This window comes from Phascolarctos cinereus, unplaced genomic scaffold (genome assembly GCF_003287225.1).
Source record: "Phascolarctos cinereus isolate Bilbo 61053 unplaced genomic scaffold, phaCin_HiC Scaffold_1;HRSCAF=81, whole genome shotgun sequence".
Classification (NCBI taxonomy): Eukaryota; Metazoa; Chordata; class Mammalia; order Diprotodontia; family Phascolarctidae; genus Phascolarctos; species Phascolarctos cinereus.
The window spans coordinates 200,682,975-200,703,724 of NW_027555514.1; the positions used below are offsets into that span (position 1 = coordinate 200,682,975).

The following is a 20,750-nucleotide window of genomic DNA, read 5'->3' on the forward strand; positions in this document are numbered from 1 at the left end:
ATTATTTCACACTTGCTAACTCACCTTGAGATTTGTTTTTGTCAGAAATGAGATCTCGTACTTCATTATCATCTACAATATCTTTCCAAAACTGAAAAGAGATTTTAAAATGAATTATTTTTAACTACTGAAGTGTGATTATTTTTTATCAATGATACAACTATTGTAGTACTACAGAGCATTTACAAATGCATTTGAGCTGATTCTAAGGATTGTAAATACATACTAGACTGCTTTGTGTTCTATTGCTGAAAGTGACGTAATCATTTTTTAAAGCATATTTTTTGTATCTTAAATGCAGAACTTAGACCTTTCCTTTCTACAGAATTATGTTAGATGAGTATCCATTACATATCACCACTATTGACAAATAGGTAAGACTACATTAAGAATTACAAAGCAAATGACTCTTCTAGCCTGAAATTCTGCAGTTCTACAGAATTAATGAGTAATTTCTTTGTTAAAAATTAAAAAATGAGAATATATCTATATTTTATAAAGTTGATGCTTGTTTTTCTTCAGTTTTGTTCATACTGGCAGAGATTACTTTTGAGAAAAAAATTACTTTCAAAAGTCAATTCAGAATTTTTAAAAATGTCTATATATCAATGCTTTTCAAATCAGCAAATACCAACAATTTAATAGCTTTGTGTAATATTTTCTAAAGGAAAATAAATAATTTTTAAATATCTAAATATTATTTTGTATAAATATCACTGGAATGCAGTACTTTTAGCACAAAGTGTAATAAATTATCAGTTATAACAATATTTCCTGATATTTAAAATGTCTTCTGTAACTGAAAATACATAAGGAATATAAGATATATTATCTGATGTATTAACAACCAGATCTCTATTAAACAGAATTACTGAGTTTTAGCCAATATGATGATTACTGGTGTCAATAATAAGGCATTCTAAAAATCTTTTAATAAATTGAATTATGTTCAAAAGAAACAATACAGGTAAACTGGAGAGAAGCAGCATCTTACAATTTAAAAGACATATTTATGTAAGGAAATCCAAGAACCAGAGTGGGAATCATTATAATAAACATTTGGTTAACAATTAATGGAGCAATAAACAGAGGAATAATGACACTAGAGTACATCACAGAACACTTGGTCAGAAATAGCAAACAGATGACTCTCCAGGAAACTGATCAGAGTTATTGACTGCACGGAGTCATGATATTGGAAAATGTGGAGCTCCAATCATCTGGACATTAGCTGGAGATCTCTCTCCACCAAAAGCAAAAGAGCTAATCGTAATTCTGTCCTACAAAAAGAAATACTTAGGACAAAATTATATTCTGGATATGATATTCACCAGTAAGGAGGAAATAGTTGCAATGGTTTAAAAAAAAAAAAAAGGAATCCTGGGAGAAAGTGACAATCTATCCTGGACTTTATGAAGAGGAGAAGAAAGGTAGGAAGAGTATAATGTGTATGCTAAGAATTTAAAAGGCATATTTCAAAGGGTTCACAGAAAGGACAGGTAGTATCCTTTAACTCAAAGTCTAAGATTCCATAGATATTTTTTAAGTCATTGAACCCTTTGATAGCCTGGGATAAAACCCCTGTCAGATTGATATTTCAAAATGCATAAGATAAAATACATAGGATTGCAAAAGAAACAAATTATATTTAAATAAAATTATGAAAAAAATCTATTTTTTAAAACAAGTTCGCTGAGACTCTGCTACAGAAGTCAGCCCTAGGAGAGATGGGCAGAGACAAGATGATAGAGAAAAGGCCTGAGCTCTTCTCAATTCTCCTTGAAACAACTTTAAATCACACCTCAAAATAAATTCTGGAGTGACAAAACCCACAAAAAGATGGGGTATAACAATCTTCCAGCCCAAGATAACTTAGAAGGACTGCAGTAAAGGTCTGTCTCATTTGGGCAAAAAGAGAACACATCCCAGCACGGGTAGAGTCCAGGCAAACCAGTGGGAGGCCTGTACCTCCAGCACAGATCATCAACAGAGGCCCACGAAGCTGGCTTTGCAAGCCAGAGGCATAGCTAGCAAACTGTAAGGCCTCAGCCTCAGTGCAGGATACTGGTGGGCAGGCTTGGCAGGCTCAGAGGCCTCACACAGCAAACAAGCCACCAGATCCCAAGTCCCCACCAGGCCTGGTGATCCCAGTAAAGCAGGTGAACCAGCAACCCTGGAGGCCCCAGCCTGGCAGCACTGTTGCCAGGCTCCTCACCCCTGGAGAAAGGAACTTTAGACAGTAACCCCTGTATCCCAGGAGCAGAGGGTAAGTTAAAAGTCAGGAAATATGCTGGAAAATGAGCAAAATACAAATCAACAAAAAAAGCCCTGACCACACAGAGCTACTATGGCAACAGGGAGGATTCAAACTCAGAAGTGGACAACAATGGCAAAACACCTGTAAGCAAAGCCTCAAAATAAAGTGTGAACTGGTGTCAAAGCCCGAAAATACCTCCCACAAGAGCTCAAAAAGGGGTTTTTTAAAGTCACATGAGAAAAATTGGGAAAAGAAATGAGCGATGCAAGAGAATCATGAAAAAGAGTTCATAGGGGAAGCTAGGCGATGCAGTGGATAGAGCTGGCCTTGGAGTCAAGAGGACTTGAGTTCAAATCTGGCCTCAGACACTTGACACTTCATAGCTGTGTGACCCTGGGCAAGTCATTTAACCCCGACTGCCTCACCAAAAAGCCAAAAAAAAAAAAATAAAAAAACAGAGAGAGAGAGAGAGAGAGAGAGAGAGAGTCCATAGTTTAAAACTCACCGAAAAAGACAAATCCTTAAAAAGTACAACTAGCCAAATGAAAATAGAGGTACAGAAGCTCAATGAAGAAAATAATTCCTTAAAAATTACAATTGGGCAAGTGGAAGCTAATGACTATGAGACATTAAGAATCAATCAAATAAAATCAAAAGAATGAAAAAAATAGAAGAAAATTTAAAATATCTCATTGGAAAAACAACTGACCTAGAAAGTAAATCCAAGAGAGAGAATTTAAGAATTATTGAACCTGAAAGCCATGATCAAAAAAAGAGCCTGGACAACATCTTTCAAGAAATTACCAAAGAGGGTATCCTAGAGAGTAAAAAAGGAATTAAAAGAATATACTGACACCAAACAGGAGATAGAGAACATTATGAAAAGCAAAATGGATCATTCTGATTACGTTAAATTGAAAAGTTTTTGGACAAACAAAGCCAATGCAACTAAGATTAGAAGGAAGGTAGAAAATTGGGAAAGAAGTTTTACAACCAGTCTCTCTGATAAAGGCCTCATTTCTAAAATATATAGAGAATTAAGACAAATTTATAAGACTACAAGCCATTCCCCAATTGATAAATGGTCAAAGGATATGAACAGGCAGTTCTCAGATGAAGAAATTAAAGCCATCTATAGTCATATGAAAAAATGCTCTACATCACTATTGATTAGAGAAATGCAAATCAAAACAACTCTGAGGTACCACATCACACCTATCAGATTGGCCAACATGACAAAACAGGAAAATGATAAATGTTGGAGAGATGTGGGAAAATTGGAACACTAATACATTGTTGGTGGAGTTGTGAAATGATCCAACCATTTTGGAGAACAATTTGGAACTATGCCCAAAGGGCTACAAAAATGTGCATACCTTTTGATCCAGCAATAGCACTTCTAGGGCTATATCCCAAAGAGATCAAACAAATGGGAAAAGGACCCACATGCACAAAAATATTCATAGCAGCTCTTTTTGTGGTGGCAAAGAATTGGAAATGGAGAGGATGCCCATCCATTGGGGAATGGCTGAGCAAGTTGTGGTATATGAATGTAATGGAATACTATTGTGCTATAAGAAATGATGAACAGCCTGACTTCAGAAAAACCTGGAAAGACTTGTATGGTCAGATGCTCAGTGAAGTGAAGAGATCCAAGAGGACCTTGTACACAATAACAGCCACATTATGCAATGACTAAGATTGTTAAACTGAACCCTTCTCAGCATTACGAGGATCTAAGACATCTCCAGAGGCCTTGGGAGGGAAAATGCTGTCCACATCCAAAGAAAGAAATATGGAACTCGAATCGCTATCACTTATTTTTACCTTCTGTTGAGTTTCGTTTCATCTTTCTGATGGTTCCTCCTATTGGTTTTAATTTGTACTTACAACTTCACTGATGTGAAAATATGTTTAATGGGTATGTAAATGTAAAGCCTGTATCAGATTGTGCGCCGTCTTGGGGACGGTGGGGGGGAGGAAAAGGGAGAAAAATTTTCAACTCAAAAGCATATGGAAAAAAAAAAAGAATATACTGACCACCTCCTGAAAGAGATGCAAAAATGAAAACTCTCAGGAATATTATAGTCAAATTCCAGAAATCTCAGATTAAGGAGAAAATAGTGAAAGCAGTCAGAAAGAAACAATTCAAATATCAAGGAGCAACAGTAAGGATTTCACAGGATTTAGCAGCTTCTACATTAAAGGATAGGAGGGGCTTAGAATGATATTCCAAAAGGCAAAGGAGCTTAGATTACAACCAAGAATAAATTACCCAGCAAAACTGAGCATAATCCTTCAGGGGAAAAAATGAACATTCAATGAAATAGCAGATTTTTAAAACTCCTGATGAAATGGCCAAAGCTGAACAGAAAATTTGATTTTCAAACATAAGACTAAAGAGAAGCATAAAAAAGGTAAATAGGAAAGAAAAAACAGTAAGGTTATACTGTTTAACAATAAGGTTAAACTCTTTACATCTCTAAAGATGAAGATGATACTACTGACTCTTAAAAACTATATCTCTATTAGGTCAGTAAGAAGGAGTATACATATATATACACAGACAGAGAGTAAGTGTATATGTCAACTTTGATGGGATTATACAAAAATGTTAATTAAGAGGTAAGAGGATTTCAATGGGAGAAGAGGGAAGGGAGAGGTAGAATAGGGTAAATTATAGACCTATTACAATGAAGGGGAAAAAGGGAGAGGGGCTGAGCATTACTTAAACCTTAATCTCACTGCATGCAGCTCAAAGAGGGAATAACACATACTTAGTTGGGTATAAAAATCTATCTTACCATATAGGGAAGTAGGAGGACAAGAAAAGAGGATGAGGTGATACAAGAGAGGGCAGATTGAGGGAGAAGGTGATCAGAAGCAAAACACTGGTGAGGAAAGAAAGGGTAAAAGGAGAGAGAGAAAAGCATAATCAAAAGAAAAATTGGAATAAAGGTAAATACACAGTTAGTAAACGTAACAATGAATGTAAATGGGATAAAATCGAAGCAGACTGAAGAGTGGACTAAAAATAATAGCCCTACAATATGTTGTTTACAAGAAACCCAGCTAAAGGGAAAAAAAAGTACAGATAGCAATCATGATCTCAGACAAAGCAAAAACAAAAACATCTAATTAAAAGAGACAAGGAAACTATGTTTTAAGTAATATCAATATGAAAAATATATACTCCAAATGGTATGATATCCAAATTACTTTTTTTAAAGGAAGTTTATTAATTAATTTATTTTTAGTTTTCAATCACTTCCATAAGCTTTTGAGTTTTAAATTTTCTCCCCCTTCCTCCCCACCTCCTTCTCCAAGACTGCATGCAATCTGCTATAGACTCTACAAATACATTTCTATTAAACATATTCTCGCCTTAGTCATAACATCCAAATTTCTAAAGAAGTAGTTAAATGAGTTAAAGGAGGAAATAGACAGTAAAAATATACTAGTGGGGAACTTTAAAAACTACATTTAATAAAGGGCCATGGAAAAACAGTTTAAAAAATTAAATGGAAACTAAATAATCTAATTCTAAAGAATAAGTTGTTCAAAGAAGAAATCATAGAAACAATAATTTCATCAATGAGAACAACAAAGATGAGATGACACACCAAAATTTATGGTACTTAAGCAGTACTTGGGGGAAAATTTGTATCTCTAAATGCTTACATTAATAAAATAGAGAAAGTAGATCAATGATTTGCACATATGATTAAAAAAATAGAAAAAGAATTTTAAAATCCCCAATTAAACACCAAATAAAAATTCCTGAAAATCAAAGGAAAGATTAATAAAAATAAAAGTAAGAAAATCATTGAACTAATAAATAAAATTGGAGCTGGTTTTATATAAAAAAACAATAAAACAGATAAACTATTACTTAATTTGATTTAAAAAAAGAAAACCCTATTACTGGTATCAAAAATGAAAAAAAAAGTTAATTCAGTGCCAACTGAAGAAATTAAACTCATAATGAGGTGCCATTTTGCCCAAATCTGTGCCAAGAGATCTGACAAATTAAGCGAAATGGATGAATATTTACAAAAATATAAACTGCCCAGATTAACAGAAAAGGAATAGAAGAAATAACCCCTTTTTACAATAAGAAATTTAACAAGCCATCAATGAATTCCATAAGAAAAAATCCCCAGAGCCAGATGGATTCACAAATGGATTCTACCTAACATTTAAAGAATAATTAATTCTAACACTATTTGGGAAAACATGCAAAGGAGTTCTACCAAATTCCTTTTATGACACAAATATGGTACTAATACCTCAACTAGGAAGAAGCAAAATAGAGAAAATTATAGACCAATTTTCTTGAGTATTAGATTACTAAAATATGTCACAAGGATTATACACTATGACCAGGTAGGATTTATACATAAGATTTATACAGTATAATTTACGCAGCATAATTGAACATATCAGTAACAAAACAAACAGAAATCATACAGAGGCAGAAAAAGCCTTTGGCAAAATAGAGCACCTATTCCTATTAAAAACACTTATGGAACATAGGAATAAATGGAACTTTTATTAAAATGATAACTAGTATCTATTTAAAAGCATAAACAAGCATTATAAATCTGTAATGGGGATAAGCTAAACCCTTCCCAATAAGAACAGGGGTGAAGTAAGGATTCCCATTATTGCCACTATTATTCAATATTGTTCTAGAAATGCTAGATGCAGTAATCGGAAAAAAAAAAAAGAAATTGAAGGAAAAATCATAGGCAGTAAGGAAACAAAATGATTACTCTTTGCAGATGATATGATGGTATACTTAGAGAATCCTAGAGAATCAACTAAAAAACTAGTTAAATAATTAACAACTTCAGCAAAGTTGCATGACACAAAATAAACCCACATAAATCATCAGCATTTCTATAAATCACCAACAAAATCTAGCAGCAAGAAAAATAAAGAGAAATTCCTTTTAAAAATAACTGTAGATAATATGAAATACTTGGGAGTCTTCCTGCCAAGACAAACCCAGTAACTGTATACATACAAATTATAAAACACTTCTGACACAAATAAAGTCAGATCTAAACAACCAGAAAAATATTAATTGCTCATAAGCAGGCTGAGCCAATATAATAAAGATGACAATTCTACCTAAATTAATTTACTTATTCAGTGCCACACCAATCAAACTTCCAAAAATTTATTTTATAGAGCTAGAAAAAATAATAACAAAATTCATCAGGAAGAACAAAAGGTGAAGAACATCAATGGAATTAACGAAAACAAAATGTGAAGGAAGGGGGCCTGGCCATACCAGATCTCAAACGGTACTATAAAGTGGAAATCACCAAAACTATCCAGTACTGGCTCAGAAATAGAGTGGTAGATCAGTGGAATAGAATAGGTACCCAAGACTCAGTAGTAATGGCCATAGTAATCTAATGTTTGATAAACCCAAAGACTCCAGCCTCTGGGATAAGAACTCACTATCTGACAAAAACTGCTGGGAAAACATGAAAATCGTATACCAGAAACTAGGTATGGACCAACATCTTACACTGTATACCAAGATAAGAGCAAAATGGGCACATGATTTACACATAAAAAGTGGTATCATAAGCAAATTAAGAGAACAAGGAATAGCTTATCTGTCAGATCTATGAAGAAGGGAAGAATTTAGGACCAAACAAGAGATAGAGAGCATTTTGAAATATAAAATGGACAACTGTGATTATATTAAATTAAAAGGTTTTTGCACAAACAAAACCAATGCAACTAAGATTAGAAGGAAAGTAGAAAGCTGGGAAACCATTTTACAACAAGTGTCTCTGATAAATGCCTCATTTCTCAAACATAGAGGGAACTGATTAAAACATATAAGACTACAAGTCATTCCCCAAGTGATAAATGGTCAAAAGATACCAACAGGCAGTTTTCAGAAGAAGAAATTAAAAGTCATGTGAAAAAAAATGCTACTGATTAGAGAAATGCAAATTAAAACAACTCTGAGGTACCACCTCACACCTATCAGATTGGCTAATATGACAGAAAAGGAAAATAATAAATGTTGGAGGGGGTGTGGGAAAATTGGGACACTAAATGCAGTGTTGGTGGAATTGTGAACTGGTCCATGCATTTTGGAAAGCTATTTGGAACTATGTCCAAAAGGCAACCAAAATGTGCATATCCTCTAATTAGAGTAATACCATACTACCAGGTCTGTATCCCAAAGAGATTAAAAGAAGGGGGGAAACTAAGGTGATGCCCATCAGTTCGGGAATGGCTAAACAAGTGGTATATGACTGTAAGGGAATACTACTGTGCTATAAGAAATGAGCAAGAGCATTTCAGAAAAACCTGGGAAGACTTATATGAACTGATACAAAGTGAACTGAGCAGAACCAGACCACTGTCCACAGTAACAGCAATACTATATTAATCAAGGGTGAGGAAATTGCAAGCCTCAAGGCCACATGTGACCCTCTAGGTTCTCAAGTATGGCCCTTTGATTGAATCCAAACTTCACAGAACAAATCCACTTAATAAAAGTATTTGTTCTGTAAAACTTGGATTCAGTTAAAATGCAGCAGTATATGAAGATCAACTGTGAATGCCTTAGCTATTCTCAGCAACACAATGATTCAAGACAATTCCAAAGGACTCATGATGAAAAATGCTATCCACCTCCAGAGAAAGAATTGATGGGAGTCTGAATGCAGATCAAAGCATACTATTTTTCACTTTCTGCATTTTCTTTTTGTGAGTTTTTCCTTTGGGTCTCTGCCTTGTTTCACAACATGACTAATGTGGTAAGTTTTACATGACTAAACATGTATAACCTATATCAAATTGCTTACTGTCTCAGGGAGAGTCGAGATGAGGAAGGGAGAAAATTTGGAACTCAAAAAATTTTTTAAATGAATGTTATAAATTGCCTTTACATGTAATTGAGGAAAAAATATTATTTCAAAAAATTTAAGCTCTTTTAAAAATTTTGTCTTTGTATCTTTAGCATCTAGCACTATGTCTGCCACAGAGCAGGCACTTAAGAAATTGTTGATTTAGAAGATTGATATCAATGGAGTATGTAAAGGTTGGCCAAATGACTGTCATGTCTAATGTAGAGGGGATCCTTTTACATATGAACTGGACAAAATGGCCTCAGAGGTCCTTTCCAATTTTCAAGTCGTGATCCTATTTCCTATCCTCAAAGGAAAACAGAATTTACTATATAAAGAACTACAAAAAAAGAATTATAACTCATTTCATTTGATATTGAACAGAAGTTTATTCTTAAATGAATATTTGAAGTCATCGGGATGGATTTATCTTTTCGCAGGTACAATAACAATCCATCCATGCTTTCTTATCCAGTGTGAATCTTGTCCAGTTCTTTTCACAAATTCTCCAAGCAAAATGCAGCAAACGGGCTGGAAGACCTCCTTTGGTTCCTTCTATTCTTTGGGGGTACAAATATGCCATTTCAGCTATTTCTCCTTCTTGCTGACTGAGGTACATCATTTAATAGTCATGCATAACCTAGGTTATTTTTTCCATACTAATTCCCACTCACAGGACAATATTCATAACACGTTAAAGCCTGTTACACTATTACCTATATTCCCACTGACATTTGGATTATAGTTTAACTGACAACACTGTACAGTTTCCCAAATGTAATCCAAGTCTAATTATACTAAATGAATGAATGAATGATTGAAAAACTATTTGTTAAGCAACTTGCCAAGAACTGTGCTAAGCACTGGAGATACAAATTCGGATAAGGCTGTCTCTCTGCCTAAGCATCCTTACATTCTAAGATGGGAAACAACACTCAAGAGTAGTGGGAAGGGAGTAGAATTTTATAGAGAGAATAATGACTGGATAGTACAACAATTAATGGAGAAGTCCTTGCTAGGAACAATAGCGTTGATCTGATCACTGTTCTCTGAGCTAGAGTTTGGCAAGGAGAAAGAAGGAAAAGATTAAGAGCATACCAGCATGGCACGTAGGCAGCCCAAAGGTGGTATGGTGTGAGACTGGGCAAGATATAGTAAAATGCTTATCAATCAGAGACCAAGGCCACAGGAGTGGAACCTTCACTCCAACATAGAAGTGGAGGCTGCAGACTTCTCTGAAATATTTGACATTGTTCATCACCTGCTCCTCGATACTCTGCCTTCTTTGGGTTATCATGTCACTCCTCTCTCTTGCTTCTCCTACCTATCTGTTTTTTGGACTTCTTTGTTGGATCATCATCCATATCATGCTCCAATAATTGTGTCTGCTCTATCCTGGGCCCTAATCTCTTCCCTTTATGATTTCTGTCTATGAAACAATCAGCTCTATGCAGATAAATCTCAAATCCAAGCCCTAGTCCTGAGCTCCAGTCCTACATTACCAACTGCCTAGTTCTGGACATTTCCACTTGTAAGTATCCCAAACACAACATATCCAAATAAGTACTCATTAACTCTGATGCTCACCTCCCTTCTGACTTTTCCTGTGTGGAGGATGCGGAAGGATTAAGTGGGAACTGGACCTGTGATTTTATTAGTTTAAAGAATTACTGACAAGGAAACTCTAATTCAGATTGGCCTTGGTTCTCCAACTTAGGGTTTTTAGAACGTTAACTAGAGGACAACAAATAGTTAAGTGACTTGCACACAGGTAACACAGTATGTGTCAAGAGGCTGGAACAGAACCCAGGTTTTCTTGAATCCTAAGCCACACTACTGTAAGATACATACTGTCTCTCCAAATATCCCAATTTCTATCAAGGAAGACACTATTTTTTTTAGTTACCCAGGCTTTATAATCTCAATGTCATCTTAAAACTTCTTATTCTCACTCTTGTCCCACATATCCAATTAGTTGGCAAATATTTTTATGTACCTCCACAACCTTCTGTAGCTTTCTATTCCTGTCACTCTATCCACCACCCTAGTTTGGGCCCTCATTACCTCTTATCTGTCCTACTGTCATAGTCTTCTAATTGAACTCCTTGCCTCAAGTTTCATCCTTCTCTAATCCATTCTCAACACAGCTGTCAAAATGAACTACCTAAAGTGCAAGTCTGACTATGTCACTTCAATAAATTCCAGCGGATCTTATTACCTTCAGGATGAAATAAAACATCCTGCTTGGCATTTAAAGCCCTTTACAACCGGGGCTCAATCTACCCTTTTAACCTTATATGTTACTCCCCTTGTATTACTCCTGGACTCAGTACAGGCACACTGGACAACTCTCTGCCAGTCACAATGTTCTATCCACAATCACGCTATCCCCCATGCCCAAGATGCACTCTTTTCTCCCCTGATTCTTAGAATTACTAGTATTTTTTTGAAGATTCAGGTCATGAACCACCTTTTATACATAATTACTTCCTTCATTTCTTGCCACCTACCACTTCCCTAACCTCAAAAAAAAATCAATTTGCCTCTATCTTGATCTATGCATATATCTATTTCTCCCCAGTGGAATGGAAACTCCTTGAGGGCGGGGACTGTTTCATTTTTGTCTTTGTACCTCAGGGCCTAAAATGGCGCTGACACAAAGTAGGCACTTAAATAATTCTTCTATTTAATTATTGGCAAAGCTCATTGATTCTGTTTGTCAGTCATTCATACCCATTGTCAGTCATTAACGCATATACTCACAGATGAACTAACTCAATGGGCTACTGGTTCAGAAGCATGTCATATGGACAATATATGGCTTTCATGCAATTTATGTTTTCATTGTTTAACCAATCTCTTTCACGTTACTGCAAATTTCACTAATGAGGTTTTGCAGTGTTTCAGGGCAAGATGTAATTAACAGGATGTCATCTATTCTACTGGAGAACTTCAGGATCAACAGGGGATTTGTTTACTTATACTCTTCATATTGTATCTTCCATGAGACTGGTGAACATTTTAAGTGATTATTACCCTTCCTATACTCTACAGTCCAGGAAAACTTGGCTTCTTCTTTTTCCTCGTATATAGTACTCTTATTCCACACACGTGGAATACACTCAGTCCTCAACTTCACCTCACAGAATCTATCACCATCTGCAAACACCAACTTTTCCTGATCCAAACCGATAGTATACTAACTACCTCCCTAACTACCTTGAATTTACTTTTTATTTATTCTGTACCTATTTATATGTGAATATGTTCTCTCCTTGATATGACATAAGATCAGGAATCTCTGTATCCCCAGTACTTAATACAATGCCTGGCACACAGTAGGCTTTTAATAGATCCTTGTTGATTAATAATTTTTTTTACATTATACTTGATATCAATACTTCACAAATTGCTGAGAAAAGTGATTTCCATGATCATGTTACAGAATCTTACATAATTTTAACACGTCTAAAATGATGAAAGACTATATTTTATCCTATCAAATGCATGCATTAAAAAAAAATCAACAATTCACAACCCAATGAGATCATAGAAGCATTCTCCTATGTAAACATCTAGAACTAGAAGGGATTTCAGAGACCATCTAGTCCAATCAGCATTTTACAGATGTGGCCAGTCAGATCCAGGGAGGATTAATGACTTATCATATGACCTGGAGCCAGCACTCTTTCCCCAGGTTCTCTGTGTTACTGGCTTTCATATGCTTTCATCCAAGATGTTCCCAATGCATAGAAAACAATACTCTTACAAATTTGCATTCTTTGGGAACCTTCCTCTCTTTCAAATATTTTGATAATCAATACCTGTAATCTTTTAAAATTGTGTTGCCAACAGCCCAGATTGCTTCTATATTTATTTGGCTATTATGGCCATTCTATTTTACTTCTTTCTCTTAATTGCTGCTATAACTTCTGTAAATCAAGTTCTAAGTAAAGTCCAAATATATTTCTATAGTCACCATTGAGAAAAGATCACTACAAGAAGGCTTGCAGATCCAACTCATCTTGATTCCTTTTTGTTATCATTCCTTCTGGTTTTACCTGCAAGTGACCTAAGGATTATCTGACTTAGCTCCATCTCATGAAATACTCTCTATAGATTTGCTTTCTATTCATTTCTTCCAACATCTTCCTCTATATTTCTTTTTGTTTCAACATCAAAAGCATGGTTTATTTTCTTCACATATCTACAAAGTATGTAATTATTTGATAAATGTCAAATTTACAGGTATACAAATAGGAAATGATTTATATAAAAATAAGGAAGTGAATTTTTCCATATATTTAGTCACAATGAGGATTAAGTGAAATTTTGACAGAAAAAATACTACCACGCTCATTAAAAATAACTTAAAATATAAGAATCTATTGAAATATTTAATGACTCAAAAATATTTTAACAGGTGTCTAAGAAAAGCAGAAAACAGAATTAAGTGTACATTTTAATAAACCCTGACTGAGAATTCTAAAAATAGATCGTCTAATATTAAGTGAAACAAAACATCTTGACAAACTTATTGCTATGAAACCAATTGTCCTTACTAGAATTAACACTACAAAACAAGGTGTACTGCTAGACTGTATTAAAATAATATATTTAAAGACTAAAATTACCTTATATCTTAAAGCTCTAATTCCTATGTTTATGTAATTTTTAAATGAGTCCCCTATGATGCACTGCAAATTAACTTATAGCCTAACAAGTAGTAGTCTTGACTAAGATATTAATCTCCACCAGAAGAAGACTCATTACCTTTATGTCCAAAGCCTCCATTCTTCTAAACTTCCCTCTTCTGGTTGAGGGTATGACAATCCTTGTACTCACCCGGCTTCACAATGTTATAGTCCTACAAACACTTCTGTATGGCATTTAAAGTCCTTTATAAAAGAGTCTCCTACTGCCACCCCCAGCCCTTTTGTTTCTTTGAAGAGGTAGGATGCCAGGAGTGTGGAACCCTACACAAAACTTCTCTGATATATTAATTAGATTCATTCATCAGCTTTTCCCCCTATCATTTTTATTCTTCATAAGGGATGGCAAGAGATACACTGATAAATCTGGGTGAAAAAACAAAAGACTTTTAAAACAAAAATAAAGCCCTTTATAATCTAGCCCTTGGAATCCTTTCCAGGTATATTGTACATTTTCCACTCATTTATTGGTCCATGCTTGTTCCATACACATGGACACTCCATTTCCCTGCTATTGCCCCTATCCTAAAATGCTCTACTTGCCACCTCTGACTCTTAAAATCTCTAGCTTCCTTCCAAGCTCAGCTCAACTTCCACCTCCACCTTTCCTGCTTTTGGGCTAATGCCTTCCCACCCCAAAATTTACTTTGTTATAAATATATCTGTACGTGTTGTTCCCCACAACAGAATGTAAACTCTGCCAGGGAGTGTTCACTTTTGTCTTCCCATCCCTAGTGCTTATAAATACTTGCTGATTGAGGCTTCTAGCTAAGGAGATTTCTGCCTACTCTTTATGAGGATTGTTTTGTATCTGTGAAACTTCTTTAAAATTTCTTTTTCTTTATATCTCAACTTTTAGAGTCAACAACTTGTTTAAATAGATCCATTTAGAAATTCTTTAACTATGCTATAGCCTTTTCTCTTTTTTATCCTCTCTTCTAATTTTTATTTCTTCTGACGGTCTGAACACAAGAAGATTATTCTTAAATAACTGTTAAGTCAGCAACCAGTCAATTTTTTTTTTTGGTTAAGAACTAATCTCATTTTTCATGTCTTTTGATGACTGCTATATTCAATGCCTTCTAACTCACTTCTTGAAGAAACTATTGGTATGTAGTCATGAGGTTTCAGAAGAGCTCATAAGTCTTTGGTCTCTAACTTTATGCCATCAATTAGTATTTTCCCAGACATTTTTTGCTATGTTCTCCATGTCAACCTTCACACTGAAGTTATTCAGTTCAGTTTGGAGAATCTTGTCAAATTTTAAATATTTCATAGATGCGGTTTATAATAAAAGAATCAGGTTTCAAAAATGTATTGATAGGGTAGAACAATAGGCAAAAGCTAATAAGATGAAATGTAATGGGGATAAAGGTAAAATGATACATTTGGGTTTTTTCAATAATCAAGTACAGGATACATGACATCCTGACATAACAAAACTGATTTAGGGCTGGAAATTTGGGATTTTTGGAGGACTAAAAGCTCAATATAAATTGTGACAGGGACCCAAAAAATTAAATATATTCATAGATTGTGTTAACAGAAGCAACAGAACACATTGCCATCATATTCGTCTCTGGATCAGATGATAAAAACAATTCCATGTGTTCAGTTCCAAGAACCATATTTTAGAGAGGGCATTAAAGTACAGCATATACAAAGGAAAGACAACAGGATGGTCAAAGGACTGGCATACAGGAATGGCTTGGTGGATTTGCTGATGTTTATTCTGAAGAAAGACATTGGGGATATAATTAAGCAGCTGTCTTTAAGTATTTTAATGTCATGTTGTAATGATGGTTTAAAAAACACTTCTGCTTGATTCTATGGTATAACGTGTGGACACTGAAGAGGCAGATTTTAAGTTGAAATTAAGAAAACTTAACTTCTTTCCAGAGCTGCCAAAAGTAGAATGAGCTCAGATGGGAGATAATGGGTTCTCACCATGCAGAGATCTTTAAGAAGGGCCTAGGTAACAAATTGCTGGGGATATTGCATAACCTGTTCAACCTGTTCAAAAGAGATTAAGCTAGATGATTTCTGAAAGGTCCATTTAAATTTTGTGATTCTGTGAGTTTGAGGTTTCTCTAGGATACCCAGGAGAAATGTAACACAGGCAACTGCAAATGTGGGAATGGAGTTGTGAAGAGAGTCTGAAGTTGAAGAATAAAACTAGACATCGCCACACAGTAATGATAATTAAAGTTACAAGAATTGATAAGATTACCAAAAGTCAAAGTAGAGGGAAGAGAAGTGACTCCACTAAATCCTCACAAAACACTGTACCTCTTATATATACAGACAGTGTGGATATGGGATTAAGACATGCCTGATTTTTAATCCTGTCTGAAATAAGCTACACAGCAATGAAGAAGTCACTTAACCTGCTCTGAGTCTCAATTTCCTCACCTGTAAAATGAAGGTCACATAATACCCACAAAACCTACCTCACAGGATTGCTAAAGTCAAATGAGAACTCCTTTGAAAATATATTTTATATTATCCCTCTCTATATTCTACCCAAGCTGGCCTAAATCTCTCAAACTTATCACTCTATTTCTCACTTCTGTGCCTTTATAAGATGCACTACATGCCTGGAAGGTACTCCATTCTCATCATTCTCATGCTAAGTTTCCGTCAACTCAACTAACACTTCTTATGGTAAACCTTTTCTGATCTCTGTGACTGTGTTTTCTCCTTTCTTGAATCATCTTTTATATAGCTTCTGATTTAAACATCACATATTTCCAGCAGAATAAGGTTCTTAAGGGCAAGGACTTTTTTGTTTCGTCTTTGTATTCCCAAATCCTAGCACATAGCAGGTACTTAATAAATACTTGGTAAAGCATAAAGCACTATACAAATGTTAGCTATTACTATGCATTTATTATATCCTATTTTTTAAAAATTTCACTATTAGCATACATGCTTCATCTCTACTACTATATAGTGAATACTTTAAAAGGAGGGATCCAATGGTGTTTAAATTTGTATTTCTATCAAAGCATAGCTTTGCACATTGTAAAAGTTTAATATGTTTGTTTGAATGAATGAATGAATGTATAAAGGCCTCACACACACACACACACACACACACACACACACCTGTCTCCTGTCCCCAGTGACTCAGTACAGGCAGGGGAACTGGTAAACACCAGCTTGGAAAACCACTATGTGCGCTGGCATTCCCCAGCAGCCAAATCTCCCAGTGCTTCAGCACAACTTCAGGCTGGCAGACATCCTCCAGCAGCCAAACATTAAAGTGCTTTGAAGAAGGCTGAGTGAGCAGGTGTCCTCCCAGGGCCAGACTCCCCACCCCAACCCCAAGAGCTCCAGTGCTGCTGACCCTAGCTCAGCACCAGGTAAGGTGCCAGACCCCTACAGCCTCCTGCTGCCAGCACCTGAGGCCCTAGCACACAAAGCCAGTGACCAGGCCCCAGGCTCCCAGCACAAGAAGCCTGCGTCAGTATCCCCTGAGATCCAGCAGGAGAGCTCAACTTTAAAAGCCAGGAAACACGCAAAAACCATAAGCAGAAATCAGAAACAGACAATAACCACAGATTCTTATTGTGGGGACAGGGAAGATCAAGGCACAAATTCAGAAGACATTGTCAATATACCCACATATGAAACCTTAACAGGGAATATGAAGTGGTCTCAAGCCCAAAAAGCCTTCTTGGAAGAGTTCAAGAAGGATTTTAAAAGTCAAATAAGAGATGTAGAAGAAAAATTGGGAAAGAAAATGGAGGTATACAACAGAGGGTCAATAGCTTGGAAATGGAAGGACAAAAATTGACTGTAGAAAACAAGTCCTTAAAAATACAATTGGCCAAATGGGAAAAAAGTACACTGAAGAAATCAACTCCTTAAAAAGCAGAAGTGACCAAATGGAAAAAGAGGCACAAAAACTCATTGAAGAGAACTCCTTAAAAAGTAAATTAGGCCAAATGGAAAAGGAGGTACAAAATCTAACAGAAGGAAACAATTAGTAAAAAATTAGAATTGGGCAAGTGAAAGTTGATGACTCTATGACAGAGCAAGAATCAGTCAAATAGACAAACAAGAATGCAAAAAAGAAGAAGAAGAAGAAGAAAACCTAAAATACCTCATTGGTAAAACACAATCTGATAATTTTTGGTCTACCTGAAAACCATGATGCAAAAAAGACCCTGGACAGCATCTTTCAGGATCAAGGAAAACTGCCCTGAGGTCCTAGAAACAGAGGGCAAATTAGTCATCCAAAGAATCCACCGATCACTTCCTGAAGGAGACCCAAACAGAAAACACCAAGGAATATTGTAGCCAAATTCCAAAATTATCAAGTCAAAGAGAAAATGTTGCAAGTAGCCAGAAACAATTTAAATATCTAGAACCACAGTCAGGATTACACAGGACCTTGCAGCTTCTACATTAAAAGATCAGAGGGTGTGGAATATGATATTCTATAAAGCAAGGGACCTTAGATTACAAGCAATGATCAACTACCTAGCAAAACTAAGCATAATCTTTCAGGGGAAGAGATGGACATTCCACAAAATAGGGGACTTCCAAACCTTCTTGATGAAAAGACCAGAGCTCAACAGAAAATCTGATCTTCCAATACAAGATTCAAGTGAGGCATAAAAAAGTAAACAGGAAAGAAAAAAACAACAACATTTTATTAATAAGGGCAAACTGCTTACATCCCTACAAGGGACATGACACTTGGAACTCTTGAGAACTGCACTGTTATTAAGACATTTTAAAAGGGTATACATAGACAAAGGCTGTGGGTATACTTTGACTTTGATGTGATGATTAAAAATCTAATTAAGTGGTGAAAAAGGATTGTTCTGGGAGAACAGGAAAGGAGGAACCAGACAAGAGCAAAATCATCACATGACAAGGCAAAAAAACCTATTAAAGTAGAGGGAAAGGAGGGAGGGAGATGAACATTGTTTGCACTTTACTCTCATCAGATTTGGCTCAAAGAGGGAATAACATACTCAGGTACAGAAATCTAATTTACCCTACAGGAAGTAGGAGGGGAAAGGAGAAAGAAAAGGGAGGGCCTTCACAGAAGGGAGGGCAGACTGAGGGAGGTGGTGATCAAAAGCAAAACTCTAGTAAGGTGAGAAAAGGAGAAAGGAGAGAGAAAAGCATAAACAGAGGGGAAGTAGGATGGAGAGAAAGACACAGAGAGTAACATAACTGTGAATGTGAATGGGATGAACTCTCTCATAAGATGGAAGCAGATAGCAGAATGGATTAAGAACCATAATCCTACAATATGTTTTTTACAAACCTGGCAAGATTTATACAAACTAATGCTGAGTGAAATGAACAAAACCAGAAGAACACATTGTGTGATAACTGACTGATAGATTGAGCTCTTCTCTGCAATGAACGGATCTTAGACAACTCCAAAAGACTCACAAAGGAAAATGTTATCCACATCCAAAGAAAGAAATTTGGAGTCTGAATGCAAATGGAAGCATACTATTTGCTCTCCTTTTCTTCTGTTGTTTTGTTTTGTTTCTTCTTTCTTGTGGTTCCCCCCATTAGCTCTAATTCTTCTTTACATCATTACTGATGTGAAATATGTTTAATATGAATGTATAAGTAGAGTCTTTATCAGACTGCATGCCATCTTGGGGAGGGGAGAGAAGAGGGAGGAGAGAAAATTTAAAATTCAAAATCTTACGGAAGTGAATGTTGAAGACTAAAAATAAAAAAATAACTTTTTTAAAAAGGAAGAAAAAAAGAAAGGTTGCTTTTATTCTATTAAATCAGCTGACAAAGGTCCTGGAATAATGTCTGTTCTTCCTAACTATTTAGTTAGAAAATAATCACTACTATCTAGGTAAAAAGCAACCATATTCCCTTTTAGTCAAAGTACTGTTTCCAATGGAGGCTCTATTTTTTTTCCTATTCCTCCTAGTAAGAAAGGCAGAGTTAAGTATTCTCCATTGCCACTTCTGCTATTATCACTTAATCTTTTTTTAATATTCATTTAATCCACTTATCCTAACAGTCTTCTTATTCTTGTTGATACTACAAAACACAAACCCAAGTTCTTTCATAAACTTCATTCTTTGTTCATGGTTTTCACTTTATTCCTTTCTTTCCATTTTCTTCAGTGATTTAAATATTCCAATTTCTGATTCACCTCACAACCCTAACCTTAGAGTTACCTGAACATCTCAACACAAATGACTTTCCATTACTCTCATATTTCAACCACTCAAAAGCATAAGCATGCCTTGCTTGGCCTCCACTGAATGCCATCCAGTATCTGTGATCTCATTGATATGGGATCAGACCACACAAACTCGACAATAATTTCAGTGGAGTATATTTCATCCATCTCTGTCTAGGTGACCCTTACTTAAGTACTTCCATAATGCTTTTTTAGCAGGGGCCACCAATATATTGGGCTTCTTGCTCTAGATTTCATGACATTTTGCAGGTGCCAAAGGAACATGGCTGTCTTTGCATTATTTAGGCCTTGCTTTCAATCCATATCTCTTCCTGAATTCCTTTTCTGGTCATACATACTGTTTAGGGAAATCTTTGTTGGTAATATCAGCCTATTCATACCCTCTATGAATCTCTTTATTGCCATTTGGGTGACTAGAGTTAAAAAGATGAGCTTTGTTTTTTGTGAGAAGCTAGGAATGGTTATAAAAGCACAAGGAAATTTCCCAAATGCAACTGGTCCTACTTGCTTCCTCCTATTCAGTTCTAGGCATAGTTCATTGTTGATCTGCATAGTTTGCCAAGACATATATGTACTTGTAAACCAGCTCTATAAGCACATAATTACTACTGAACTGCATATCATAGCCTGGATAATAGTCATTCTTCATTCACTTAAGTTTTTTCTGTGCATATCATTAAATCTAATAGAAGATT

General features: G+C 35.5%; 1 protein-coding gene across 7 annotated transcripts in view; it reads right to left on the reverse strand.

Annotated features, from left to right (window-relative positions):
- ARID2 (AT-rich interaction domain 2) overlaps positions 1 to 20,750 on the reverse strand; it is a 221,431-nt gene that overhangs the window by 55,992 nt on the left and 144,689 nt on the right. For all 7 annotated transcript variants that reach the window (XR_013487354.1, XR_013487353.1, XM_078156445.1 and 4 more), the window contains one exon: positions 25 to 91. Coding sequence is in view for 5 of the 7 variants with exons in the window: in XM_078156445.1 (XP_078012571.1) it covers positions 25 to 91 (67 nt within the window). In the remaining 2 variants the exon portion in view is untranslated. The remainder of the gene's footprint in view (positions 1 to 24; positions 92 to 20,750) is intronic.